General features: G+C 43.7%; 1 protein-coding gene across 1 annotated transcript; it reads left to right on the plus strand.

Moving 5' to 3' along the window:
* Positions 1 to 660: 660 nt before the first annotated feature.
* Positions 661 to 25175, plus strand: TNFSF8 (TNF superfamily member 8). Its single transcript, XM_063082665.1, has 4 exons — positions 661 to 855; positions 10893 to 10935; positions 23284 to 23355; positions 24781 to 25175. Exons 1-4 carry the CDS (start codon positions 661 to 663, stop codon positions 25173 to 25175), a joined length of 705 nt encoding a protein of 234 aa, XP_062938735.1.

A 25175-nucleotide genomic window follows, 5' to 3' on the forward strand; every position in this document is an offset into this window, starting at 1 on the left:
AGTATCTTTCTTTAAACCTGTCCCCAAATTTCATATTGCCAGGGGCTTGTCTCCCTTTGGATAGATAGATCTTCACATTTGTGGGCTCTTCCTTCCAGGTAACTGGCAGCATTTCCAGTTTTCAGCAGGAGACGATGTTATGCAACTGCAGCCTTTGCAGTCATCCCACTGCCGGTGGAGGACTCCAGCCTGCCTAAGACCCAGCCAAGAGACAGGAGCCGAGGAGGTCCCCTGAGCTGCAGGCTCGCCAGCCAGAACGTGCAGCTTCTCTCTAGAGCAGGAAGGTGGTTTGCGGACAAGTCTAGTCGAACCAGAAGTCACTTTGTGATCTCGCGCACACACATACGCGCACACACACAGCAGGGGAACCGTCGTTTTCCTACGCATCCTCTGACATCAGCCACCTTCTCTGTAGCTGCAGTTTCTCTGCACTCAAATTAATCTCGGGCGATGAAAAATGAACCTCTCCCCCACCCTTGCTGCCGCTTTTCGCCTCACGCCTCCGGAGAAGAGTTGCTCCACCAGGCAGCCGGTGAAGGTTTTTTTCCAGGTCACGTGATCCAGGATGCAGGGGGACAATCCTTCTTGGAACAGAGATGGGCCCAGAACTGAATCAGATGAAGACAGATAAGGTGTGATGTGGGGAAGACTATATAAAGGATGGAGCCGGGGCTGCGGAGAGCACTCATCCGAGTGGCCCCTTCTCGCGACACAGCCATGCAAGTGCCGGCGGACTCGGTGGCCAGCCATGTGGGGACCACCAGCCGCAGCCACTTCTATTTTACCACGGCCACGCTGGCACTGTGCCTCGTCGTCACGGTGGCAACCATCATGGTGTTGGTAGTTCAGAGGACGGTAAGTGGCCTCTACCTCACTTTTCCTTTCTGATTCGTGCTCAGGTGGCCCCAGAGAAAGAGCCCTGGGTGCAGACTAACAAGTGAGTTGAGAGCAAAAAATAAAATTATATATGTATACATATATGTGTGTGTATATGTATGTATGTGTGTGTGTATATATATATATATATATATATTAGAGAAAGGGAAAAAAGAAACAGGAACTTAAGTCTGTGAAATAATTTGGCTTTCTGAGAGAAACATTCTTGGGCCATCATCTCAGAACTTTCTAGATCTGTATGAACCAAAAGAGCAGAGAGGAGCTATTGACCTTGAGAAATTAAGATTTAAATCTTGTAGAGTCAGAAACCAGCATCAAGGAAAGAATCAATAAAGGAAATCTAATAACATGTTTGCACAACTTGTTATCAGGCCTTCAGGCTAGATTTTGAGGTTCAGTGTGATCAGTCCAAGCGCTCCTGAGGTTTCTGAGGCCTCATCCATTGGGAAGAATTTTTTTAAAAATAACAAAAAACAGGAGCTAAGTTTCAAAGGCCAAAGTCTAGAAGGAAAGGAAACAAGAGAGAAGACCAAAGCTCCTTAGAGCTTTGGGCATGTCAGTGTTAAAGACCACAAGACAAATTGAAAGCTTCCTCACAAGCCATCACTTTGAAGAACTTAGACTGTCACAAGAGAGCACAGGAGCAGAACAGAGAAATGTTTTTAATACCCGTTCCCTCTGAGATTTCTCAGAACGCTAAGCAATTGTGGGGTACACGTTGTACAGGGTCAGACTGTCTTGGAAGATTTACTTGGTTTGAAGCAAATGGTAAGATTTGTTTCTGAAAATACAAGAGATGAAGGAGGAAGCTTCTTCATATTTTAGGAAATTTGTGTTTACAGAGAATTTACCACTTATGTATTGTATAGAAAATACTGTAGTGATAGCATATATCACTCATGAATTTTTTTTTTTGATGAAGTAAAGTTTTTGTTAATTTTGGTAATATAAGAACTGTACTTACACACACATCCTGCCAAAGTGATAATGTTTCTGTTTATTACTTCACAGCTCACACTTTTCATAATATTAAAATCCAGCAAAATTGGTTCTGGTTTTCCATCAGTTGTCTTAGGCCAAATGCACTAGATCTCATCAATTGCTAAAAAGAACTAGGCAAAAAGGCTTTGATATCTATTTCTCAAACATTGTCAAGCTTTGAAATTTAAAGGAAGCTTTGAAGCTCATATCAGCATAAAAGTGAAAAGCAGGAGTTGCTAACATTTGATTTACATAGTGGAATTTGTAAAACTCATAATTTAATGGGCTTATCTACATCCACTAAGAATAATACTCTTGAAAACATTTGAGGGCACCTTTTCTTCTGCAGAGGTTGTACAATTTCTGTAATTTTAATTTGGACTAAGTCAAGGGTGTGCCATTTTATAGCAATGGCCAGAGAAAAGAAGTTGATGTGGGCTGTTAAGAAGTTCTTTATTTAGAGGACGCAGCTAGAACTGCTGAGAGAGAGACAGAGAGAAACCTAGATGGCTGGGGGAGGGGTGGTGATGGTGACATATCAAGCTAGAGAGAGCTCCACAATAGTCCTCATTCAAATTCAACTTTTAGTTGAATTGATTCCTTCTATGAAAGAACTGGAGTGGACCTTTCTGCTTCATTTTTTTAAGTGTGAAAAATGAGGAACAGAGAGGGAACTGGACTTGAACCAAGTTACCGGGAGAAAATGGGAAAGTCAAGACTGCTTGATTGTTTAATTAGAACATCGTTCCCTTTGCCAATACACACAGCCATAGAAGCACTGAGAAGCTTAGTTGCCACTGTTCTCTTGGGAGCTTTATCTTTTGGTGCATCCATTTCCTTGACATACCCCTCATATTTGGATATGAAAAGATTCACTTCCACATCTGATTGTCTGGTTTGGTGTGCTGTGATTTCTTAGCCCAAGAAATTTCAGTTACTTGCTTAAAAGCTAAGACCTGTAATATTAACCGTAGGTGTGGTATTAAGCACTAAATGCTTTATACATATCATTTCCAATAAATTCCTCAGACATTAACTGTTGTAAGGACTGAGAAGAAAGTGTTATGCCTTGAGCTTGAGTTATCATGGAAGGCTTCCTGTAGGAAGAGGGAATGTAGACTGACTTTAGGAAAGGTAGAACTTAGACAAGTGGAGAGTCTCTAATAGGACCTCTGGAGAAGAAATCAATGGGAGAAACCCAAGGAGCTTCGACTCACATCCCCATTATTAAAAATGGAATGGGTCTATGGCCACGTAGCATTTTCTGCGTGTGATGGGGACGGGTTGGCGAACCATGAGAATGGTATTACTGGCATAAGAGGTCACACTGTTCTAGATCAAAAGGCACATGTTTAAACAGAGACGTCATCATATATAATAAGTGATGGACTTACCATCATAAGACTACCATGAGACCACAAGTTAAGGACAGAGAGCATTTCCCAGGCAGGTTTAAGAGACACTCCACTGGAGGTTGGAGTTTCAGGTTGGCTTGAGAAACATGAACAATTTCAAACGGGTGGAGAAGGGAGATAGAAGAGGCACTACCAGCCCACGGGACAGCTTGAGCAAATGGATAAAGAAGAGAAGAAATAGGACATGTAGGGAATCAACAAAGAGATTTGAAGATCAAATAACTCCAAGGTCAAACTTTTTGGGAGAGACAGAGAAGGAACTTAGGTTTCAATCTCAAACATTTATGATCCACTGTGTGCAGAACATTGTTCTAAGCACTGGGTATATAGCCTTGAGCAAAATCCATAAAATCCTTGCTCTCATGTTGCTTAGGGAACCTACTTTCTAATGATGTCTTTAAAGTCTCTGTGGTGGTTGTTTTTTGTTTTATTTACATGTGAACCAGCATATTTCTTATAAAATATTATATTTACATGGTTTAAGAAAAGTAACCAGCAAATAAGGGAAAAGAGGAAAAATACAAGTCACTTACAACCTCCCCACCCAACCACCAATTTCTCTTTACTGAGATAACAAATTCTTGTGTGTCCTTCCAAAGATCTATGCATCTACAAATACACAGTACACACATGTGATTGTAATAAACTCATAGTTTTTCATCTTGCTTTATTCACTTGATGGTATAGCTTAGAGATCCTTGGTGTCAATTCACAGAAGTACATTTCATTCTTTTGAAGAGTCACATAGTACTGTATTGTACAAATGCTTTATAATTTATTTCATTTGTGTCTAGTAAGAGACATGTTTTTCTCTAGAATTTTTGGCCTCTGTCCATATCTGTAAGTATATCCGTGGGATAAATTCCTAGTGGTGGCAATAAATGTGTATTTTCACTTCAATAAATGTCGTCAATCAGCCTCCAAAAAGATTGTACCAGTATACTCTTGAGGAAATAAAAGTTCTACAACAGGGAGACACCTCTTCACATCAATATGGAAAGAAAGAAAATTTATTTATTAATGAGGAGGCACACAAGTACAAGAATATAGGTAGCCTGTAAGAGAACACAGAGTAAATATGAAACTTCACAATTTTTATGTAGCAATACAGAAGAAAAAATAACAAACTTCTCATCTCCTCAAGAGACAAAGGAATACATAGTGAGATAGGCTCCCAGATAAACCCACCAGAGGTTGGGTTTATATTTCAAGGGGGCTCTGAGGCCTTCAACCTTAGAGACATCTCTGTTTTGTAAACCGGGAGACTGGGTTTATCTTGCCCCAATTGAGAATGTAAATGGTTACATTCCAAAAGGTTGGAGCAAAAGCTCAGGATTGTTAGGTTTTCAAGTAGAAAGAAAGAGAAAGCTGCTGCCTCCTTTCCCTATATAAGAAAAGAAGATTCTTTTTCTTTAAACATTTAGCCTTACAGAACCACTCTACCTCCCCACCAGCAGTGAGCTGAGCGCCTGCATAAGAGCAGTGATTATTGGTGGTGGGGGTGTGGGCGTTGTTTGTTCTTAAGCTCAGATACAATATAGGAATGAGTTGAAATGCCCTGTGATACTTCTGTCTACCCAAGTTAGTCTCTCCACCTGACATTTATTCCATTTCTCAACTCCAAAAATCTACTGAAAACCTCAGGAGCACACCTTTGCTGAGCTGTGAGGGGAAGATGCAAGTGGACAGGGCAGGATCCCTGTCTTCTGGGAACTCTCTGCTAAATTCTAAGAAGGTGAAGCCTCAAGGACTCAAGAGCTCGGGATCCAGGCAGAATGGCACAGAATGCCACAGACCAGAGGAGAGGGAGATCATTTCTGCTTACAGTGAGAGGGGCTTGCAGAAGAGCTAGAACAGAAGCCAGTCCTTCAAGAATTAGAAGGATCATGCCTTATGCCCAAAGTTTTATTTTTTTTAAAAAATTAAACCTACAGAAAACTAGAATGGTAAACACCCATACAGCCTTCCACCTAGACTGGCCAAGTGTCGATATTTTACCATATCTGTGCTCTCTCTATATTACATGTATAGTGTGTGTGTGTGTGTGTGTGTGTGTGTGTGTGTGTGTGTGTGTGTGTGTGTGTGTGTATGAAAGTAAGTTGTAGACAGCACAACCTTTCATCACTTGCACTTCAGCACCCATCTCCCTACCACAATACCATATCATAGCCAAGAGAGTTCATGTTAATTCAGTAATATCTAATAATATATAGTCCATATTTTAATTTCTCCGCTTGTCAAAAATCTTCTACAGCCATTGTGTTTTATTTTGGGATCCAGAATCAAGCTTAGGGTCACACACCACACTGTATATTATGGTTATGTCTGTTTTATTTTTTTGTTGGCTGGTGAATTTGGGGAACCACACCCTTGACTTTGGTGTTACAAGGTGGTGCTCTAACCAACTGATCTAACCAGCCAGGCTGGTTATGTCTGTTTTAATCTAGAATGTTATTTAAAGGGTAGTCCTAGGCACTTGTCAGAAATGCAGAATCTCAGGCCCCACCCCAGAACTATGGAATCAAAATCTGCATTTTTAATAAGCTCCCCCGGTTATCTGCTTGCACAGTAAAGTTTGAGAAGCACTGATCTAACAGTCTCCCCTGCCCTTGGTTGTTTATTTTTCATGACATTGACTTTTTTGAAAGGTCTAGGTCAATTCTGTTACAGAAGAGTTCACATTCTGGATTTATCTTAGTGTGTACTCAAGATTATATTCAGATGAAACATTTCCGGCAAGAATAGTACCCAGTAATGTTATATACTTATCACAGCATGGCTACGGACCTAAGTAAGGTAGTCCCGTTTTGATGATGGTATCTCTAGTCACTTAATTTAGGTGGTGACCACTGGCTGTCTCTTGTGAAACGGTTTTTCTTTTTTATTAATAAGTAATCTATGGGTTAATATTTTGAAGATATGAATATTCTTCACTCAAAAGTTTTGGCTTTTTTCGATGATCCTTGTCTAAATCAGTTAATGCACTGGGGGTTAAAGAAGGATGATTGTCTAATTCTGTCATGCCACATTTACAGGGATACCTCAGGACATTCATGGAAAGATTGTATTATCTTTCAATTCTATTTTTCCATGAACGTTTTGAAGTACTCTCATATTATTTAGCATTCTTCTGTAGAGGAGAGCTCTCCATTGGAAGGATGATGGCAGGTGGAGGTGGGGAAGGATACTCCAGGTGAGGCATAAGAGTGAGCAGAGGCACAGTTCAGAGGAAGGCAAGCCCAGGTGGGAGGACAGTAGTAGGGGTGCCAGAAGAGGTGGGTCCAGGCTGTACAGGGGAGCAGCAGAAAATGGAACTAGGTGGAAAAAGCATTGATAGGAGAGGTTGATGGACAGGACGCCACTCCCATCTTTAGACCAGGAAGATTTTCTAAACCTGTATCTGAGCCCAAAGCCACCTTCAGCCTCCTGTAGCCATCTCTCAAGAGCTCAGGTGTTCTAATTGCCTATTGAGAAATGGCTTTAAGCACTTGCTACTCCACGACCCAGTAACACTGGCATCAGCTGGAAGCTCATTAGAAATGCAAAACCTAAGGGCCCTTCTCAGACCTAATGAATAAGAATCTGCATTTGAACAAGATCCCCAGGTGACAGTGAGTCCTTTAAAGTAGGAGAAGCACTGCTTTAAGCCTCTCTGATCCAATTCCTCTTTTCACAAACCATGCCAAACCAGGTACTCCCAGTAAAAATAGTTTTTCCCCTGGGGATTTTCTATGGCCTCCATTCATCTTTCCAACAAGTCTCAGGAGAATCTGCTGCCTAGCTTCATCCTGCCCTAATCTAGAGAGGCAACAGCAAGGCTTGACAAACATTGGCTTCAAAGTCAACACACCTGAGTTTGAATCCCTTCTCTGCTATTCACCACCCGTGAGGCCTTCTGTAAACATCATCACATTATGTAATCACTTCTCTAAGCCTTAGTCAATCCCTCACCTTTGAGGTCAAGATAGAGGCGAAATAAGATCATGCATGTAAAGCATTTAGCCTCAGGAGTAATTCTCATTAAGTGCTTAATCATGTTAGCTTGAAATTAAGAGAGGCATTCCTGGCAAAGGACTCCATGCACCATGAGTCAGAGCCCACCTCACAAGACAATGTGAGGACAGCAAAGAAGGGAATAGGGAATCCCCCCTGGCATATTCAAAACATTAGTCACCTTTGATCAGTTTAAGTCAGGGCATATTGTGTCAAAAGCAAATTTGGGAGCTGTTTGCACCTGCACATCATTGCCCTGCAAAAAGAAATGAGCTTTTCAAAGTACTGGGGCAGACTAAGCACATCATTAGGATCAAGGCAGTCCCCCAAATAACCACCACTTTTAAGCACTTGCTAATACTTTATATATGGTATCTATTACATTTGCAACAACCCAGGGGAGGGAAAGATTATTAACCCTCTAATCACAGTGATTAAAGGAGAGAAGAAAACAGTCCTAGGCAGGAAAAAATGATTGGGCTGGGAGTCATTTCACCTGAGAATGAACAGGTTAAGCATGACCATTTCTTTCTCCACACACAGAAATAATTTTATTATTGTTGGGAATACTCATCAGACATCCACAGTGGCTGGGGGGAAAAAAGGAAGTACACTTGAGGAAGTGTAGCATGGAGATGCAGTTTCCTGAGCCACTCAATGAAACTGAGAATGAAAACCTGGGAGAGTCCATTTGTTGATGTCCGTGTTAAGTCCATGAACTATCTTACTCAAAGCCAAGTTGATGAGCAAGATGGTTCATGTCTCCCCAGATCCCCAGGCAAGATTTGGGAGAGAATACTAGGACTAGGGGACATCTTCCCAAAGAGGAGTTAGTAGACAGCTCTTACTATAGTGCCTGGGGCATCAACAGTCTTCAGCAAATTTTAACAGCCATGTCTCTTTGGAGCCTGCTTCTCCACCCCTCAAACACAAGGACTGCTTATGGCAGGCAGGGGAGGGAGGAATGAGCTTTTCTATACTTGGTTTCTGAAGAGAGCATCTCTCCCAGGGCACTGGAAACCACCCAAGAGAAATTTAGTTCAGGACCTGCCACCGACTCTTGAGTGCCTCAGTTTCCTCCTCTATAAAATTATCTTGATGGACTGGAAGATATCTAGGTTCCCCTCTGGCTTTGATTCTCTAAATTTGTCTATCATGGGTAGGCAGGGGAAGGTAAAGAGAGACCTTGTCCTAAGAGCTCTTCAAAATAGGAACAATCACACTTCTTTCTGTCTTGGATTCCTTGGGCCCTGGGTGAAAGTGTAAGCGACAGGACACTTTCCTACACTAAAATCCTCTGCTTTTTACATCGCTCTTCAAGTTAGGAAACAAGGAAGCACCCAAATGACAGACAGAAGAGAGACCTTCCCTGGCCCCATATAAGTTAGGTCCTCCCCACCAAATATTACCTCTTACAGCCTTCTTACACGAAGTGTGTTCTGTAGCCAGGAGTAGTATCAGCATCACCTGGGAGCTTGTCAGAAATACAGACTCTCAAGCTCTACACAAATCTCCTGAATCGTAATTTGCATTTTAACAAGATCTCCAGGTGATTCAGACGCACATTAAGTATTGAGAAGCACTCTCTGAAAGCACTCTGATTCTTTTCCTTCATAACTCTTGCCACAACTTGCAATTCTAATTTTATATATATTTGTATTTTTTAAATGACTTGCATTAGAGATGAAACCATAACATTTATGGGACATCTTCTAATGGCTAACATATGGCCTACTACAGACCAGGTGCTCATTCAACATATGCTGCATGACTGATCAGCTAGTATTTCCCCAGGTCCTAGAGACCTCTGGGATGGCTCTACCAGTTTTGCTATTTCAGCATTCTCCCACTCTCCCTGGGCAGCTGATGAATTCAGTGATCTTAGCACCACAAACACTAATCAATGGTCATGCTCAGCAGTCAATTAGTTGTTTACTTTTGAAATGTTTGTCCTCTCACAGAGGCAACACGAAGAATTTTGTGACGTCAGGTCTTCCTACAAACTACATGAATAATTAAGAGATCACAGATGTACAGCATTGTTAAGAGTTTTCAACTAAGGCAATGAAATCATAGAATATGACAGCAGGGAAGGAAGGACCTGTCTGCCAAGTTCACCTCCCTTCCCCTGAGAAGCTGAGGCTCAAATATTTATGACCTTCACCCATCTCCAGATCAGTGCTTTGCCGGGGCTGTTCCGTCAGTGCCTTCCTTGACCCACTGCTACCCATGTGGGCTACAGAAGAGACCTGTTTATTAGAAAACAAGCTGTCAGTGTAAAGCAAAGCACAGAGCTCCTAGGGAAATGGTGGGATAAAAGGTGAACTCCAGATAATCCTAGATGTTTATATAGAATGCTAAGAAAACACAATGTGGACAGCTGCTAAATTCTTGCTTTGGTAGAGGTTGGGAAGTTGGGTTTTTTTCCATGTACATGTTCACACCTCTCGAGTTCTTTACTGATATTTAGTTAATTGTCCTACAGGAGATTCCAACCTGACCAGGTCAAAAAAGAAATGAGATACTTCATTTCTTATTGGCAAGACACCTTAGGAGTGTCTCCATGGCTGAGGGGAGAAAGGGGCAGGGGAATAGGAGTGGTGAATTAGTCTCTGAGAAATTTATTAGCGGAAAGAACTGTGTCCCTCTGCTTCTGTTGACTACAGAGCTCTAGCTCAGAGCGAATGAACTAGATCTCCCTTTAATACCCTCCAATCCCTCAGCCCAGGACTCCCTCCTTCAAAGGACAATCTGTTTCTATCAACCTTTTATTTGTATAAATATTTATGTATGTCTTTATGTTTATTATAGAATAAATAATATATAATATAATATGAATATATACTACATTTGTATTTATTTTGCATATTTATAAATATTTGTATATTACATTCAAAGACAAATGAGTAATAAATTCACGAGGGCAGGGACCTAATTTGATTATTTATGGTATCCTCCCTATGTTCGGCATATAAACACTCAATTTTGAATTCAAAATTTCCAACCATAGAAGAGATGTACCTTCCCAGGTATGTTTACAACATACTTTCACAGATGAATCAAACATGGAAAAAACCATGTATGTACTTACACACTACACTTGATCGCTTTTTTGGTTTTAGGGGTTATTTGGGTGGGGGGAGTGGTAGCTGGCTGGCCCAGGAATCCGAATCCTTGACCTTGGTGCTCTGACCAACTGAGCTAACCAGCCAGCTCACTCAGTTGTTCTTAAATTGACCGAAGGGGAGAAAAATATAACACATGTGGAGGAGAAAAAGCAGCAGACTAGGAGTAAAGAGTTCCAGCTCTGGTCCCTGAGTTGTCATAAACTTACTGTGTGGCCCTCTCTCAACCCCCTCTTTCTCATCTGTGAAATGTGGATGGTAATCCTTGTCCTGTGTTTCCGATAGGCAGGTTGTCAAGCAAATGGATAGAAAGCCCATTGTCAACTAAGTCTGAGAATCAATTTTTAAAATTTAAGAGTCAGATGGAGGGTGAATTCTAAATTGCACAGTACTTTGAGGACAACCAAAATGGATATGGAAAAGACACGTTGTTTTAATTAAATGTCATCCTCATGATGCTTTTTTATTTCTTCTCTTCCAGGACCCCATTCCCAACCCACCAGACAACTTCCCTCTTAAAGGAGGTAAGATCTTGGAATTAAGAGTGAATGGGTAGTGAATTATCCAAATGATGTCATAAGGTGTGGTTCTCAACTATCAACCAGAAACACTGTGACTGTGCCCAACAGTACGGTGGCTCGGGGTGGGGGTGGGGGTGGGGGCTGCTCTGAGACGAGCCGATGCATCTGATTTATCTGAGGTGGCCCTGATCAATACTGTCATCCACACAAGTCTCCCACCAGCCCTCGACAGTCCCACTAATGAAAATGCTAGCTCTGGCACAGGCTATCTCTTAGACACTGACGGGAACACAAAGCAGGGTTGTGTTAAGAGCTTAAAACCTGAAGCCGGGCAAATGTGGGTATGAATCTTGGCTCTGCTTCCTACCTGGGAGCCTCAGCTCCTCATCTGTTAAATGGGAATAATAATGCCCACTAACTGAGGTATTAGAGAATCCAGTGGGACTCTCTTTGTGAATTGCTTGGCCTGATGGCCAATACACAGAAGTCATGAAATAACTGGTAATAGCCAAAATGTATAATAAAGTCGAGGACTTATGAAAACAGACCTCCTCCTCACTGCCTATATTTCTAATCACTGAAGTCATTGATTAACACGTTGTCTCTACCAGCCCCAGAGGAGTGCTATGCAGATTTCAGTTAACACTGAAGATGAAAAACTTAGCAATCATCTGATTAATGTTTCTATTGCTCAGAGGAGGAAAAGTAAGACCAAGAGAGGGAAAGTGAGGTGCTTGTCCAAGGTCATACAGAGCCAAACCTAGAACCCAACAATCCTCATCTCTTAATCCGGTGTCTTTTCCACCCAATAACATTAATTCCCATCTCAGTCCTGTAACCTTTAGAACCTAGATAATGTGCTCAGCTGGATAACCAGACAGCTCAGAGAAGAAAGTAAAGGAGAAGGGTGAGTCAATAGAGACACAGGGTAGGAACCCCAGGGCATCCTTGGGACACAGATGACTGGACTTAGCTCCTCACACCAATAGCAGCACCCTTGGAGTTTCCTTTGGGATACTCTTGGCAAAGGCTTTCTTGCTGTCTGTCACCCAGAGACTTAGAAAGTAGGGGCAAAAGGCCCCAACACACAAGCATTCTGCCTCTTTCAAAGCAGACTTATAATCAGAGCTTTGTCAATAATATCTCAGTCTTGGCTGGAATGACTTAACATGTAACCTCAATTTCCATAATGCCTGGGTAAACCATCACATTAATTTAAAAAGAAGTAAGGCATAATGAAGAAGAAAGCACAGTGTTCCTATAAAGGGCCAACAAGTAAATATAGTAGGCTTTGTGGGCCATGAAGTCTCTGTTGCAACTGGCCAGCTCTGCCTTTGTAGTGCTTAGAGCAGCCAGAGCCTATGCAAATAAGTAGGCGTGGCTGTATTTCCACAAAACTTTATTTATAGAATGAGGTGATGTGTTGGATTTGGCTCACAAACCAGAGTTTGAAGATCCCTGTAGAGGAAGCACTACAGGCTTTGGAGTCAGATGTCTGAATTTAACATGTAACACATGTTCACATGAAGCTTTGCAAAAAACAGAATGCACTGAGTAAATAAAATTTTCCCCTCTTCATTCCCCCCGTTTCACCACTGCCTCCACCCAGATTTTCTAAGACTGGAACTTTTCAGTTTTTGAGAGTGAGAGGCAATCTCTAACACGAACATGGTCTCAATGACAAGGATAATTTTGATTAGGCCAAGGGACTTCAGCCACTCCGGATTCTCAGCTTTCTTGCCCGCAGAACCCTTCAGTTGTAGGTTGCCAAGTACAGGGACTCTAACAAGTGATTCTGGCCCCATAATAAAGTTTCATCAGTCAAGAGTGGAATAGAGAAAACAAGGACAAAGTGGTCCCTTTTTCATGTGGCCAATTATAGTTATGTAAGGGGTACTCTTCCTCTGAGACTACATCCTTCCTACATTGTTTTGATGTTAAAATGTCCCTTCTTTTACAACATGAAGTTAATGGAGATGAGAACTTAGTTTTTTCTTTTCGTCAGAGTTATTTTGTTTAGTTTTGATGATCACAATAGACAAAATAAAAAGCTTCCCACTCCTTGTTGGTCCCTGAATTTTCATTTATGGAGGAAAATGTCTGTGGTCCATGAAACTCAAAATTTTGGGAACCATGAACTAAGTGGCTTATCAGATCTCTTCTTATCTGGGTTATCACTGGGAATATCAGAACACAAACTAATCGAAAACCAACCTTAGTTTACCATCCAGTTTCCACAACCAGATTGTTTTGAAATGCTGGTGGCAATCCCCGCTAGGGTTGTGAATACTTTGTTAAAGACCTTCCCATACGTCCTTTGAGTTGATTTTAGCCTCAACCCTGTGAGCAAGCCATGTGGGGATTAGTGTTCCCATTTTGCAGATGAGGAACTGAGGCCCAGGGAATGAAGGTGACTTGCCTAAGGTCATAAGGAGTTAATGGCAGAGCAAGGATCCAAATCCAGGGCTCCTCCCTGTTCCCCCTGGATGACGTGCTTCACCATGAGATGCCAGTGACCTGCTGTGTGTGTCCCCTTTCCTTACCTCTGCAAACGACAGACACTGTAGTGAGGTGAGGTGGAAAGAATATTACCTTAGAGCAAGATTTGGACTAGAGGGCTGATGTCCACGCCAGCAGGCTGTGTTTCTTTGGGCAAGTCTTTTCTCCTCTCTGGGTCTCATCTGTAACACAGCAGCAATGAACTAAGTGAACTGGAAGAGTCCTTCCAGCTTTGACACTTTATGAGACTATAATTCTCTTGTCTAATGTGTAAAGATAGAAGAAAAGAGGCTGACAACTGTCTTCAGGAGATCTGAAGCCACAGCCTCCTTCCCCAAGAAGCCCACCCTGAACATGCTCAAAAGCAGCAAATTGCCCCCTTTTGAAAAAAGCCATTGCGAGACATTCCAGGCAGAGGGGAATCTCCTGGGAGCAAGCACCAGGGGCAGCACGTGGTTTGTCACTAGGGACAAAGGGTGAAAGCCAGACACTTTCTAGGGAGCCCTCTGCCACCAGCTATTGGAAGACTTTCGCCATCATCAGGAAACCGGCAGTGGTCCAGAGCCTGGAATGTAGGGCTGTGTGCACACATTAAAGTGACATAACACAGGGAAACCACAGAAGCTTTTTTGTAATAAAGGATTTCTGAGTCCTAACTCAAGCCTGTTCCTGGCCAGAATAGCCCCCAGCCCACTGCCACCCCACACCCGCTCCATGGTGCTTAGGACTCAGTGGACCAGGGGGGCTGTGAGCCAGGAAGAGCGCAGGGAGGACAGGTTCCCCACCCCCTTCTCCTCTCCGAGTCTTAGTTCTGTCATTCGAAAGACAGACTTAAGAATGTGCAGCTGCCATGACATCAAGACAGGACAGCAAACACGACCCTGGCCCACCACGTGGCTGAGCCCACATCCTTTGGACATAGGGCTCACTCTGTTCTTCCACATCCAAATGAGATGGTCCCATCACATCCCGCACATGGCGGGGAGCCAAGGAGGCTGGACAAAGACAGTGGGGCTCGTGCCGCTCCTCATCACTTTTTCTTTCAATTTTCTGCTCCCACCAATTTTGAATCTCACATGAGCTCGTGGTGTGTGGCTCACTTGCCCAAATCACAGAATACTGCCACCTTTGCCTTGATTTCGCTAAAGTTCCAATAGCACCCAACATTTGCAGGAGGATTTAGGGTACGCAGAGAAGCTGGCAGGGCAGGGTATTACATCACGGTGCAGTCCACGGATGGTGTAGAGTTGCTTAAAAGACCCTCTGTCCTTGCAAGGCCTCAGCTCTTCCAGCCACTGGGACTTTCTCAAGGGACTGCTGTCTTCCCCGGGGCTCAGCCCTCTGCCATGTAGGCAGACTCGCTCTCCTTCCAATGTTTTCATGTCCTTCTTCTCCCTATTTCCACACACACACACCCATCCCCTCACAAGCTCTGCAGAAATTCAAATTCTACTGACTTGACTTTGCAAAATTATTTTGGTCCTTTGGTCTCACCCCCTAAGCCTTCCCAATGTACCCTGAACCTTTTCATAACAAAATACTCTGGCAACCAAATGGCAGTTCTTACCTGCACTAGAAGATTCTGCAGACAACACTCAAGACAGCTTTCTGGTATTCTGTCACTGCATCTGTGTGAGGCCCTGGCAGAGTGAGAATAATGAACATTGATGGCACCCACTATGTGCCAAGAGATGGCCAAGGACATGGTGGTTCGCTCGTCCAGTCCTCAGAAAGCCCCCGAGGGTCACTGTTATCCCATTTTATAGGTAAGGAAACTGGAGAGGTTTACTGATTGGCCTCAGATTTTGCTGCTAGTATGGGGTGGGACAAGACCTCAAATCCAGGCTGACTCACCTTGGGGCCCTTCTGCTTAACCAGGATTGCATCATGGAACACTTAGCAAAACCCAGTCCTGTGTTTCCTTCCAGTGCCCCCACCTGCTCTCCAAGTCTAGGAATCCTTCCAACATTTCCATCACTTCCTCACCACCTGCTCCCCAGCTGTTGCATTTCTGTCTCTGAAGCATACTCTGTTATCAAGCTCTGGGGCAGAGAGGGACATTAGGGGTGACCACACATGTGGGTTTGTATGAGGGGAAAAACTGGTCCACAGCAAGGGATCCAGAGACTGAATTTAAGCCCTGGCTCTGCAGCTGCAAGGTCATGTGACCTGGGATGATTCTTCCCGCACTGCCTGCCAGTTAGAAGAAATGTGTCATTCCTGCAAATGTTGTGTGTCCTCTAATACCCAAAGGTTCCTGGAGGCCTGAAGGAAGTTGAAACAGTAGGTAGACCGTGTGGTCTCAGCCTTCTCAGCACATTCCCCACCCTCGCCTGATTCAGTCTCCAGCTGAGGACAGGGTCCCAATGGCAGAGAATTGGATTGGAATTTAGAATATCTGCGTTCCGGTCCTGAGACTTGAACCACCTCCTTTCCCTCTCGGGGACTTGGGTTTCTGGCTCCTAGAGTATCAGAGGTAAGGGGACCAAGCCAGATGATCCTACCCTGGGGTGGATTTTGCTTTGAGTATAACATTTCATGAAGCAAACAAATGTCTTAGAATTCTTTGACCATTTTTTCTAACATTTACAATTTTTATAAGGTTTGCCAGGCTACCCTCATCCTCCCTACCCCTGCTAAAAAGAAAATATGGGCATTAAAGGAGACCATATGAGGTTGGCTCTCTAGTGTTACCTAGGGAACCCACCCCCAAACATACAATAAAAGCTGCCCTTTGAAGACAGTGAAACTAAACCAAGGAGACTGGCTTCTCACCAATACCACAACTGTGTTGTGGCCAGTCCAGACGGTGGCAGCTCCTCAGGGGCACCACACTGGTGGCAGAAGAGGCAAGGTGAAGGGGCAACAGCCCGTCTCTTCCTCGTAGCCCCTTCCCCTAGAAAGACTGAAAACCATCAAATGAAGACCTACCTCTCTCAGATGGATTGATCTGGATCTAGAATGCCCAGTTCACTAATTTGGGTTTGTCTTCTTTTTCCCCCCACAGCAAATAGAGGGAGGGGGGTGCTCCTGCTCAGGGGGTCAATTGCTTTTCAGATAGTCACAGGATTCAAGGAGCCTATTTACTTCTTCATTTACATTAAACACACTCAAAACCCACTCTCTTTTTCTTAAGGCAGAGCTAACAGGAATCAGGGATCTGTCTACAACAAATAAACTAGAAAACGAGCCATTCAGAATAAAGTGCAATAGGGTTCTGGGGAGGCCATCCAGGATTCTACATTCGTCTACCCCTAATCCCCCACCCCTGCCACTGAGAGAAAGGAGGAGGGGGAAAAAAGACTGGAGAAGAAGGGAAGGGGAGGAGAGAGAAAGGAAAAATGAAAAGGGAAAAAAAAATAGATTACTCATACAAATGTGAAAATTTATACACCAATTTAGCACACCCAGATCACAAGTCTCTGAATCTAGAGGAAATCTCAAGAGTTTCCCAGCATTCAAATACTTTGGGGAAGGAAGGAAGGAAGGAAGGAAGGAAGGAAGGAAGGAAGGAAGGAAGGAAGGAAGGAAGGAAGGAAGGAAGGAAGGAAGGAAGGAAGGAAGGAAGGAAAGGAGGGAGGGAGGGAGGGAGGACAGTCCTGTTCCTCATACTGGTTTCATTACATATTTCATTCAAGCTCTCTGGACATAACACATATTGGCTTAAATTTCCACAAGCCAAGCAGCACAAGCCCTGGACCAGGGAAAGGAGCCAACCATTATTTAGTATACTTGGGGTGGTAGACACCAGGCTCATTGTTACGCATTATCTCATTTAATCCTCCTGGCAGGTCTTCAAGGTAGGGATTGTTATTAATCTCACTTTTGGGAAAGAACAATTCCAAGAGGCTGAGCAACTTCTGCAAAGCCACACAGCTACTAAGTAGCAGAGGTAGATTTGAACCCAAGTCTGCCTGATCCCACACCTAAGAGTGCTGCCGTACTTCTGCATCTCGAATAGCTAGGGAGTGTTTTTTCAAAGTTATTAAAAATGTTAGCAGATTTCACCATACAACTCCAGACTCGCTTTTCTTTTTAAATTATATACTTTAAAGGTGCTTCTTAAATACCCCCCAAAATGTCAATTCAACCTGCATTTAGTATAAATGAATTTCAAGGAAATATCCATTGAGTCAGACAGGTTTGCCTTAGGTGTGTAACAGATCAGGATTTACAAGACCCCCAAATCCCAAGGAAGCTTCAAGGGATTTAAATGAATTATAGCTTGATCTCAATTTGTATTTACTGACCATTTTCTATGTGCTTAACACTAAGCATGTCAAGATGGGTATTCCCCAAATGCTGTTGTAAATCCAGGGTCACCTATTTGTCCTTTATTTGACAAATGGCCCATCCTACAGTTCATTTCTCCATCACCAGCTGGCTTTGGGGCATCAAGGAAATGGTCCTACTGAAGCCTGTTGAAATGAACCTTACGTTAAGGATTGACTTGGAACCCAAATTCTACTGAGAACAGAGAGCCTGTCCTCCAGATGTCCCGGTTGGGTCTCTCCTGGATATTCTCCCAAAGGGTGAAAAGAAGCAAGGACATGGCAGATGCAGAGACATTGGGACAATCCCTCTACCTCTTGGAAGGATTAAAGTATTTTGAAGAGATGAAAGGAGGATTCTGCACACTTTCCTGGAAGCATCAGATGGCCTCAAACAATTCAGTGCATAATTGAGAAACTTCAATCCATCAGATAATGTCACTAGCTTCATTTTAATGAGCATTTCACCAGCCCATTCACTCTGTTAAGTGGCATTGCTAAGGTGTGACATCATAACAACAATGAAAAGAGAAGTGAGGAAGAAAGAGACTACCATTTGCTGAGTGTCTCCTCCAGCCACCGGCTGCCCTGGCCACCTGACATCCGTAATCTCATTGTGTCTTCTCAACGTCCATACATTTGGGTTGACTGTTACTATCCTCATTTTATAGATGCAATAACTGAGGCTCAGTAAGGGGAAGTGACAGGTATAAAGCTAAAAGCTTTTACCAGAACCCAGTGCTTTTCTTGAGATGTGCTGTGTCTGCCTGGTCCTTATATCAAAGGTGCTGTAGAGCTGGAAGGTACCTGGCACTCAGACCACATACCATCTGGCAGGAATGTTTGGCATGCTTTGTTTTTCCACAGTAGAGCTGCCTTGAGCATTGTTCCATTTATAAGCCCAAGTGCCCTGACTGTGACTTGGCAGGGTTCAGCACATAGGCCTGAAGTCATCTGCTGGCATTCTCCCACCAGACAGATCCTGGAGGCTCATTACTGCCTGTTTTCCCAGCACCTCCAGCTGTCTCATCAGTTTTCAGTTCCAATGTCTGAGGTGGCTGCAAACTCACTTCTCCCTGCATTTAACCCTCCCTGCTCCATGGGAAGACTAAAAGACAGGGACAGAGCCCTAGCCAGGGAGTCAGGAGCCTGTGTTCTGAACCCAGATACTCAGTCTCTCTGGGTTCAGTCTTCCCACTCATAAAACTAGTATCTCTGTGAACAGGGCATCTAGTGGCCCTTTCAGTTCAACATTATGAAATCTCAAGGTAGAGTCTAGTCTTACAGTCACCTTAATCCTAACCTTCTAGAACGTGATCTTTTCAGCCACCTTGAGCAACCTCTCTTTCTTCCTATCTCTCTCCTCTGTGCAATTGACCAGGAGTGTTTCATTGAAACATCTTTCTTTCCAGCCTTCCAAACAAACACAAAGAAGGGTCTATGTCCTTCTAGAAAAGAAAAAAGCTTGGGAAGGCAATTTACAGAACCAGACTATTTATAACTTAGATTTTCCCTGGAGCTAAAATGTTCTGTTCTATCACTGCAGGTGTCTAAAAATCTGAACGTGTGAAGACACAGTCTCCTACCTCAGGTAGAGCAAGGTGCCCACAAAGACAGATAGTTGGAGCTGGGACTGATTTTGCCCCCATACTGTAGCAGGCCTGGCAGTGGGCAGCTGAGTCTGCACAGCCTGCTAGAATAAGATAGAAGGGCCCTTCTAGGTAATCAAATCCATGCTGCTCTTTATCTAGATAGGGACACTAACTCACAAGTCATCATCTCAGCCACTACTTGTAGACAGTTCTCATTTCCCCCTGCCTAATGTTCTGTTCTGCAATCTCAACCCCTCAAGATGTCACATTGAGCTGGGAAACAAATAAAGCAGAGGTTTGTGTTACTCCCTACTCTTCTAGCCTTCAAAATTCCAGGGACATTGCAGGATTCCAGCTGCATGTAGCACCATCTGTTTATGTCACTCCTTCCTGTCTTCCTAACCAAAGAAAAAAGTCATATTGTGGACTCACAAGGTGATTAGGAGACTCAAGCCACATGGCTGATGACCCAGAGAATGTTTATCTAGCTCACAGTAAGAGCCTCATGACCTCAAAGCAGCTCACTCAATATCTGAGCAGCACTGACTGGTCAAATATTTGAGCTACCCACTCTGCCACTTACATTGTGACTTGGCTGTCCTTAGTGCAGGAATTTCCATTGCTGCCTCTGAGAAATGAGGATGGGAGCAGTGTTAGCCATTAGTTCAGGGCTTCATGTCCTTCAACCTCCACTTGGAGCCTTGGTGTTTGGGCCCCACAGAGCAGACTGCACTGTCTTCTTGCTGACAGCCATGTCAAATGTTAAAGGACAGTCATCATGCCTCCTCTGGGGTCTTCTCCAGCCAAGTTCACCAGCCGCATTCTTTTTCATTCTGCTTCCAGCCCCCTCTCTACACCAGCTCTGGCAACGTCATTCTCCAAAGGGGCTGCCCGTGATTTTCCATTAACTTGAAACCTTCTACGAGATTCTTTAAGAAAAACTAAAATAAGCTATGCCATTTGACTTCAGGAAATGTAAATGCTTCAAAATAAGTTTGCTGGGTTTTTTTTTGTTTTTTTTTTTTCCATCCTTGGGTTTCTTAGAATTACAACTGAGGTCATGCCACTAAGCATGTGAAGACCAAAGGGGAAAAAACAACAACAAAAGAAGCTGCATGATAGGCAAGCCTGGGCTTGTGCTTCTAGGACCACCTGTTTACAGAGGCTCACCCGATGTAGACACCACTGCAAGTGGCATGGTGTGAGAGGCCTGCGGCCACTGGGCAGAGCCTGTTCTTGGTGTGATGTGCTGGCCTCAGCCCAGGCATGAGTCTTATCTACCTGTCTCAACTGACCTGACCTGCAAAGCTATGGGAGGACAAGGCCCCATGCTATTCCAGCCCCCAGGGGAAAGGCAGGCCAAGCATCCCCACTCACCCCACTCATGCCCTAAGTTCCTACCTGGTATCCATGGAGGGAAATAATACAAAGGGAATAGACGATTCAGCTCCACAAACATTTACAAAGCATCTTCCGGGCTGGACGGTGGAGATGTGTAAACAGTAGTCTGTGCCCTGAAGGCTCACGGACCAATGGAGAAGGCAAACAGGTCCAATGGAGGAGCAGACAGAGGGGAGGGTCAGAGAAGGCATCCTGGAGGAGAGGACTGCCAGGCTACTTTTCAGATGACAAATAACTTGCTGGTAAAGGAGGGGATTCCATGTAGAGGGAATTGCAGGTGCCAAGGTGGAATGACAAATCAACGTGGTGTGTTTGGGGGCACCACAAGCCCCCAATCTCCAGTAGCGTGGTCAACAATCCTCTGGACCTGAGTTAGAATCTCCACTCCACCACTGGCCAGCTGTGTGAATGTAAGCAAGTCCCTTACCCTTTTTAAGCCTTGGTTTCCTTATGTACAAGACAGAAATAATTACAGTACCTCTTTCATGGGGTGGTTATGAAAGTTAAATGAAATAATGCATGTAACATGCTTAACAGAGTACCTGGATAATAGCCATTACTCAACCCGTATTAGTTGTTATTACTAATATTACTATCACTGCTGCTGCTATCACTATTACTATTGCTATTGCTATTGCTATTGGGAGTAGAGGGCAAGGACAGGAGGGAAGGTGAGGGATAAGACCAGAGAGTTCAGTAGGAGTCATACCCCAAGGCACCATGAATGCCATGCTGAGGGGGAGCTTGAGCCTGATCCTGCAGGCAAAGAAAGTCAGAAAGGGATTCCAAGCAGAGATTCAGCCAGATCTGTCTCCCTGTAGTTCCTTCTCTCTTTTTTTTTTTTTTTTTTTTTTTGGACCGGTAAGGGGATCATGACCCTTGGCTTGGTGTTGTCTGCACCACGCTCAGCCAGTGAGCTAACCAGCCATCCCTATATAGGATCCAAACCCGCAGCCTCGGCACTATCAGTGCCGCACTCTCCTGAGTGAGCCACAGGGCTGGCCCATGTAGTTCCTTCTGAGTTGGTGCTCTACACCCCCCAAAAGAGGAGGCTGGACTGGGGATCTCCCTAACAGTAGACACAGCCCAGTAGGAACATAAGCAGCCCTCATTGTTGTGGTTCTGAATCTACACACCCTAGAGTGTGGGCTGTGGACCTCAGCAGGCAGGGTCAGAACACTGATTACAGGATGAGTGAGGAGTGAGATCCAGAGAATGGCAGCTGGTCCACTGGTCTTCATCACCAAGGAGAGCTTTGGACCAGAACCTCTTTGGGGATGAGAGCAGATAAGGACGAAAACTTGCCCCTACTTCTGCTCAAGGTACCCTTAGCAATGAACTTGTTCAGACAGCAGAGGGAACTCTTCACTTAACTTTCAACCATTCCAAAGACACATGGAACTGTGAGGAAGACCAGGAGGGACTTTCTCAGGCCTGGGCAGAGAGGACAATGGCGAAGGTTGTGAGCCCAACAGATACTGCTTGGAGATGCAGTAAAGAAATACACTGGGTGTGACCACTCCATTGATGGGCCTGTGGCTGCCTCGTGTCTGATGGATGGACTGAATGGTCATCTCCGGTGACATCACCAAAAAGATATCAGTGTCAGCTCAGGGAATTTCCCAGCTTTACAGATAGGAAAAATCAAGGCTCAAAGAAGAGAAGGGATTTGCTCTGAGTGAGTTGAATTGATGAGTTGTCACAGGAAATGTGTAACTTAGTTCTCTGCATACAAAATAGTTAACTATAATAAGAAAAAAACTAAGCCACCATCACTGGTGAATATATGAAACATCTTATTTCTTAAATACCATAATGATGTAAACGTGCTTGCGTCAGCCAAGGAAGCTCTGGATAGTAGGCCTCCTGCCAAGGTATCTTTAATCCTGTGTCCTCTTAAAATTGAATGCAAAGATGTTTTTATTTTGTCTAGCAAAACAGCCTAGAGGAGGAAACCCAGCCTCAGGAATCAGACACTGACACATGGAATCCCAGCATTTCTGCAAACTTGCTTGACCTTGAATATATCATTGACCATGTCTAGGCATCAGGGGTAACCCCACCAGGTTAGTCTGAGAACTAGATTAGCTGAAATCGGTAAAAGTACCCAGACTAGTATCTGTCATGCTGTAGGCAGGAGAGCAATAATTGCTATCTGTATTATCATTCTGACTACCACTTCCTGGCTGAGTGACATGGGACAATGTATTCGACCTGTCTGGCCCCAGATTTCTCCCATCTGTAGAAGGGACTTACTAACACCTCCCTCACAGACTTGCTGCTGAGACAAGAATGTCAAGACAAGAATGGCCCTTGGCACATTATAGAATTCAGGTCCTATTTGTTTCCTTTCCCCGACTTCCACAGGCTTTTGTAAAAGCCCAAGTGGAAGCAAACAATAAAAAATAAATTTAAAAAAATAAAAATCCAAAGATACTTAATGGCAAAATGAATGATGAAAAGGGTTCCCTTTTACCCCCCAAATGGAAAAAGAATGGCAATTCTGCATCAAAGGTCATGCAAAAAGTTCTGGTGCCTCCAGTTCCCAGGTAACAAAAGACATTTAATAATGATCTCTTTATTTTTAGGAAATTGCTCAGAGGACCTCTTGTGTATCCTGAAAAAGGCTCCATTCAAGAAGTCATGGGCCTACCTCCAAGGTCAGTAACTGAATCCAGGGAAACCTAATTATATGAGGGCCAATTCCTGTGGCCTTTCAGCAACTTCTAAGTCAAGCCAGAGGTCACAGTTTGAGGCCCATGGCCGAATGTGACTTGGAGATGTGTTCTGTTTTGCCTGCATGATATTGTTTATAATTTGAATTTGAATGCTTTGGGGAGAAAGGGGAGAGTGTTACTCTCCAAAGCAGCAAAGCTCCTCTTTCCTCAGCCCCATTCACTCTTTCATGTTGCCTACCTGGGCTGTGAAGGCATTGTGTCCCCCACCCCCACCATCCTTGTCCCTACCCCCTCCATCACCCATCTCTATTCAGCTACCTACAGTTTCGGCCAAGTACACAGTCCTTTTCCTAATGCAAAGGAGGCGGGCTCCTAATCTCTGCCTCTAAGAAGTTATTCACAAGGGAACCACAAGATTGCCTTGTCCCCAGACTGACAGCTTAAGGAACATGTTGGCACAGGGCCTATTTGCATACTGCAGGTACTTAAGGTAAGAGGTCCCTTATAAATGAAACAGTAAGAGGCACTTACACTGCAAGAGAATGAGATATGGAGGAGATGGCCAAGATTCTCTGAATAGCCATTCTTCCCATTTTAAAAATTCAATTTTGTAGTTAGATTACTTTACCCTCTTCAATTGAATTGCAACATGGTTTAAAGGAAAAGCATGGAAGCAATTAAAACTAACACACCAGCTTCCCGGTTCTGAAAGGCACCCTTTCCAGTCAGTGCTAATTTTCACTTGTGAGGACCCAGACTTGGCTTCCAACACAAATATATCGGCTTAGAGGATCTGCTAATTTTTTGCTTTTCTGTACATTCTGGATGGGAAAAGCCCCTTACTGTGCACATAAGAAACCTACAAAATTATGTCTGGTTGCCCTTTTAAAGAAAGGAGACATCTGAAAATTCAGACAATGGATAGTTAAATATGAAAATTAATGGAGATTCACCTGAACATCTTGATACCTAAATTGGTTGGTAATTGAACAATATTGAATGTGCTATCTCTGATATTTTCTGCAATGCTTACCACCAAATGTTCATTCACGAATGAACATGATAGTCCAGACCTGGTGAAGAATACAGTCCAGCAGCTTATAGCCTGAAAAGGGAAAGATAATAATTATAAGATAACATGATAATAATTACGTACAGTAGCATGTGCGTTTTGATCCTCCATCTTTGAGTTTTAGAGAAAAAGGAAGAGGGCTGGTTTTCTACCTGTGCCCAGAATAACAAGCAGACCCTAGAAGGACTTACGTGAAAGATATTCAGATGTAGGCACAGCCAGCCACATTATAGAAAACATGGGTTTTGAAGGAGCAAACTTAAACAAAGACAGAATTTTCCAATCTGCACCTGCAATTTGCTCAATAATTCTGTTTTTTATACTTCTCTTCCCAGTGTCAAAGCATCTAAACCAATCCAAGTTGTCTTGGAACAAAGACGGCATTGTCCACGGAGTCAGATATCGAGATGGGAATCTGGTGATCCAGTTCCCAGGTTGGTATGTCATCGTTTGCCAACTGCAGTTTCTCATGCAATGCCCAAATCATTCTGTCGACCTGAAGTTGGAGCTTCTCATCAACGAAGAGGTCAAAAAACAGGCTCTGGTGACAGTGTGTGAGTCTGAAGTGCAAACAAAAAACATATACCAGAATCTCTCTCAGTTCTTGCTGGATTACCTGCAGGCCAACACCACCGTATCAGTCAATGTGGATAAATTCCAGTATGTGGACACAGACACCTTTCCTCTTGACAATGTGTTATCCATCTTCTTATACAGTAGTTCAGACTGA

Source organism: Cynocephalus volans, chromosome 17 (genome assembly GCF_027409185.1).
Source record: "Cynocephalus volans isolate mCynVol1 chromosome 17, mCynVol1.pri, whole genome shotgun sequence".
In the NCBI taxonomy this organism is placed as follows: Eukaryota; Metazoa; Chordata; class Mammalia; order Dermoptera; family Cynocephalidae; genus Cynocephalus; species Cynocephalus volans.

What these genes read in the sequence shown, in the direction of transcription:
- TNFSF8 (XM_063082665.1), top strand. Translation starts at nt 661, where the DNA reads ATGGAGCCGGGGCTGCGGAGAGCACTCATCCGAGTGGCCCCTTCTCGC. An exon ending in TGTTGGTAGTTCAGAGGACG is followed by an intron (nt 856 to 10,892) that starts GTAAGTGGCCTC and finishes CTTCTCTTCCAG; the next exon opens with GACCCCATTCCCAACCCACC. An exon ending in CAACTTCCCTCTTAAAGGAG is followed by an intron (nt 10,936 to 23,283) that starts GTAAGATCTTGG and finishes CTTTATTTTTAG; the next exon opens with GAAATTGCTCAGAGGACCTC.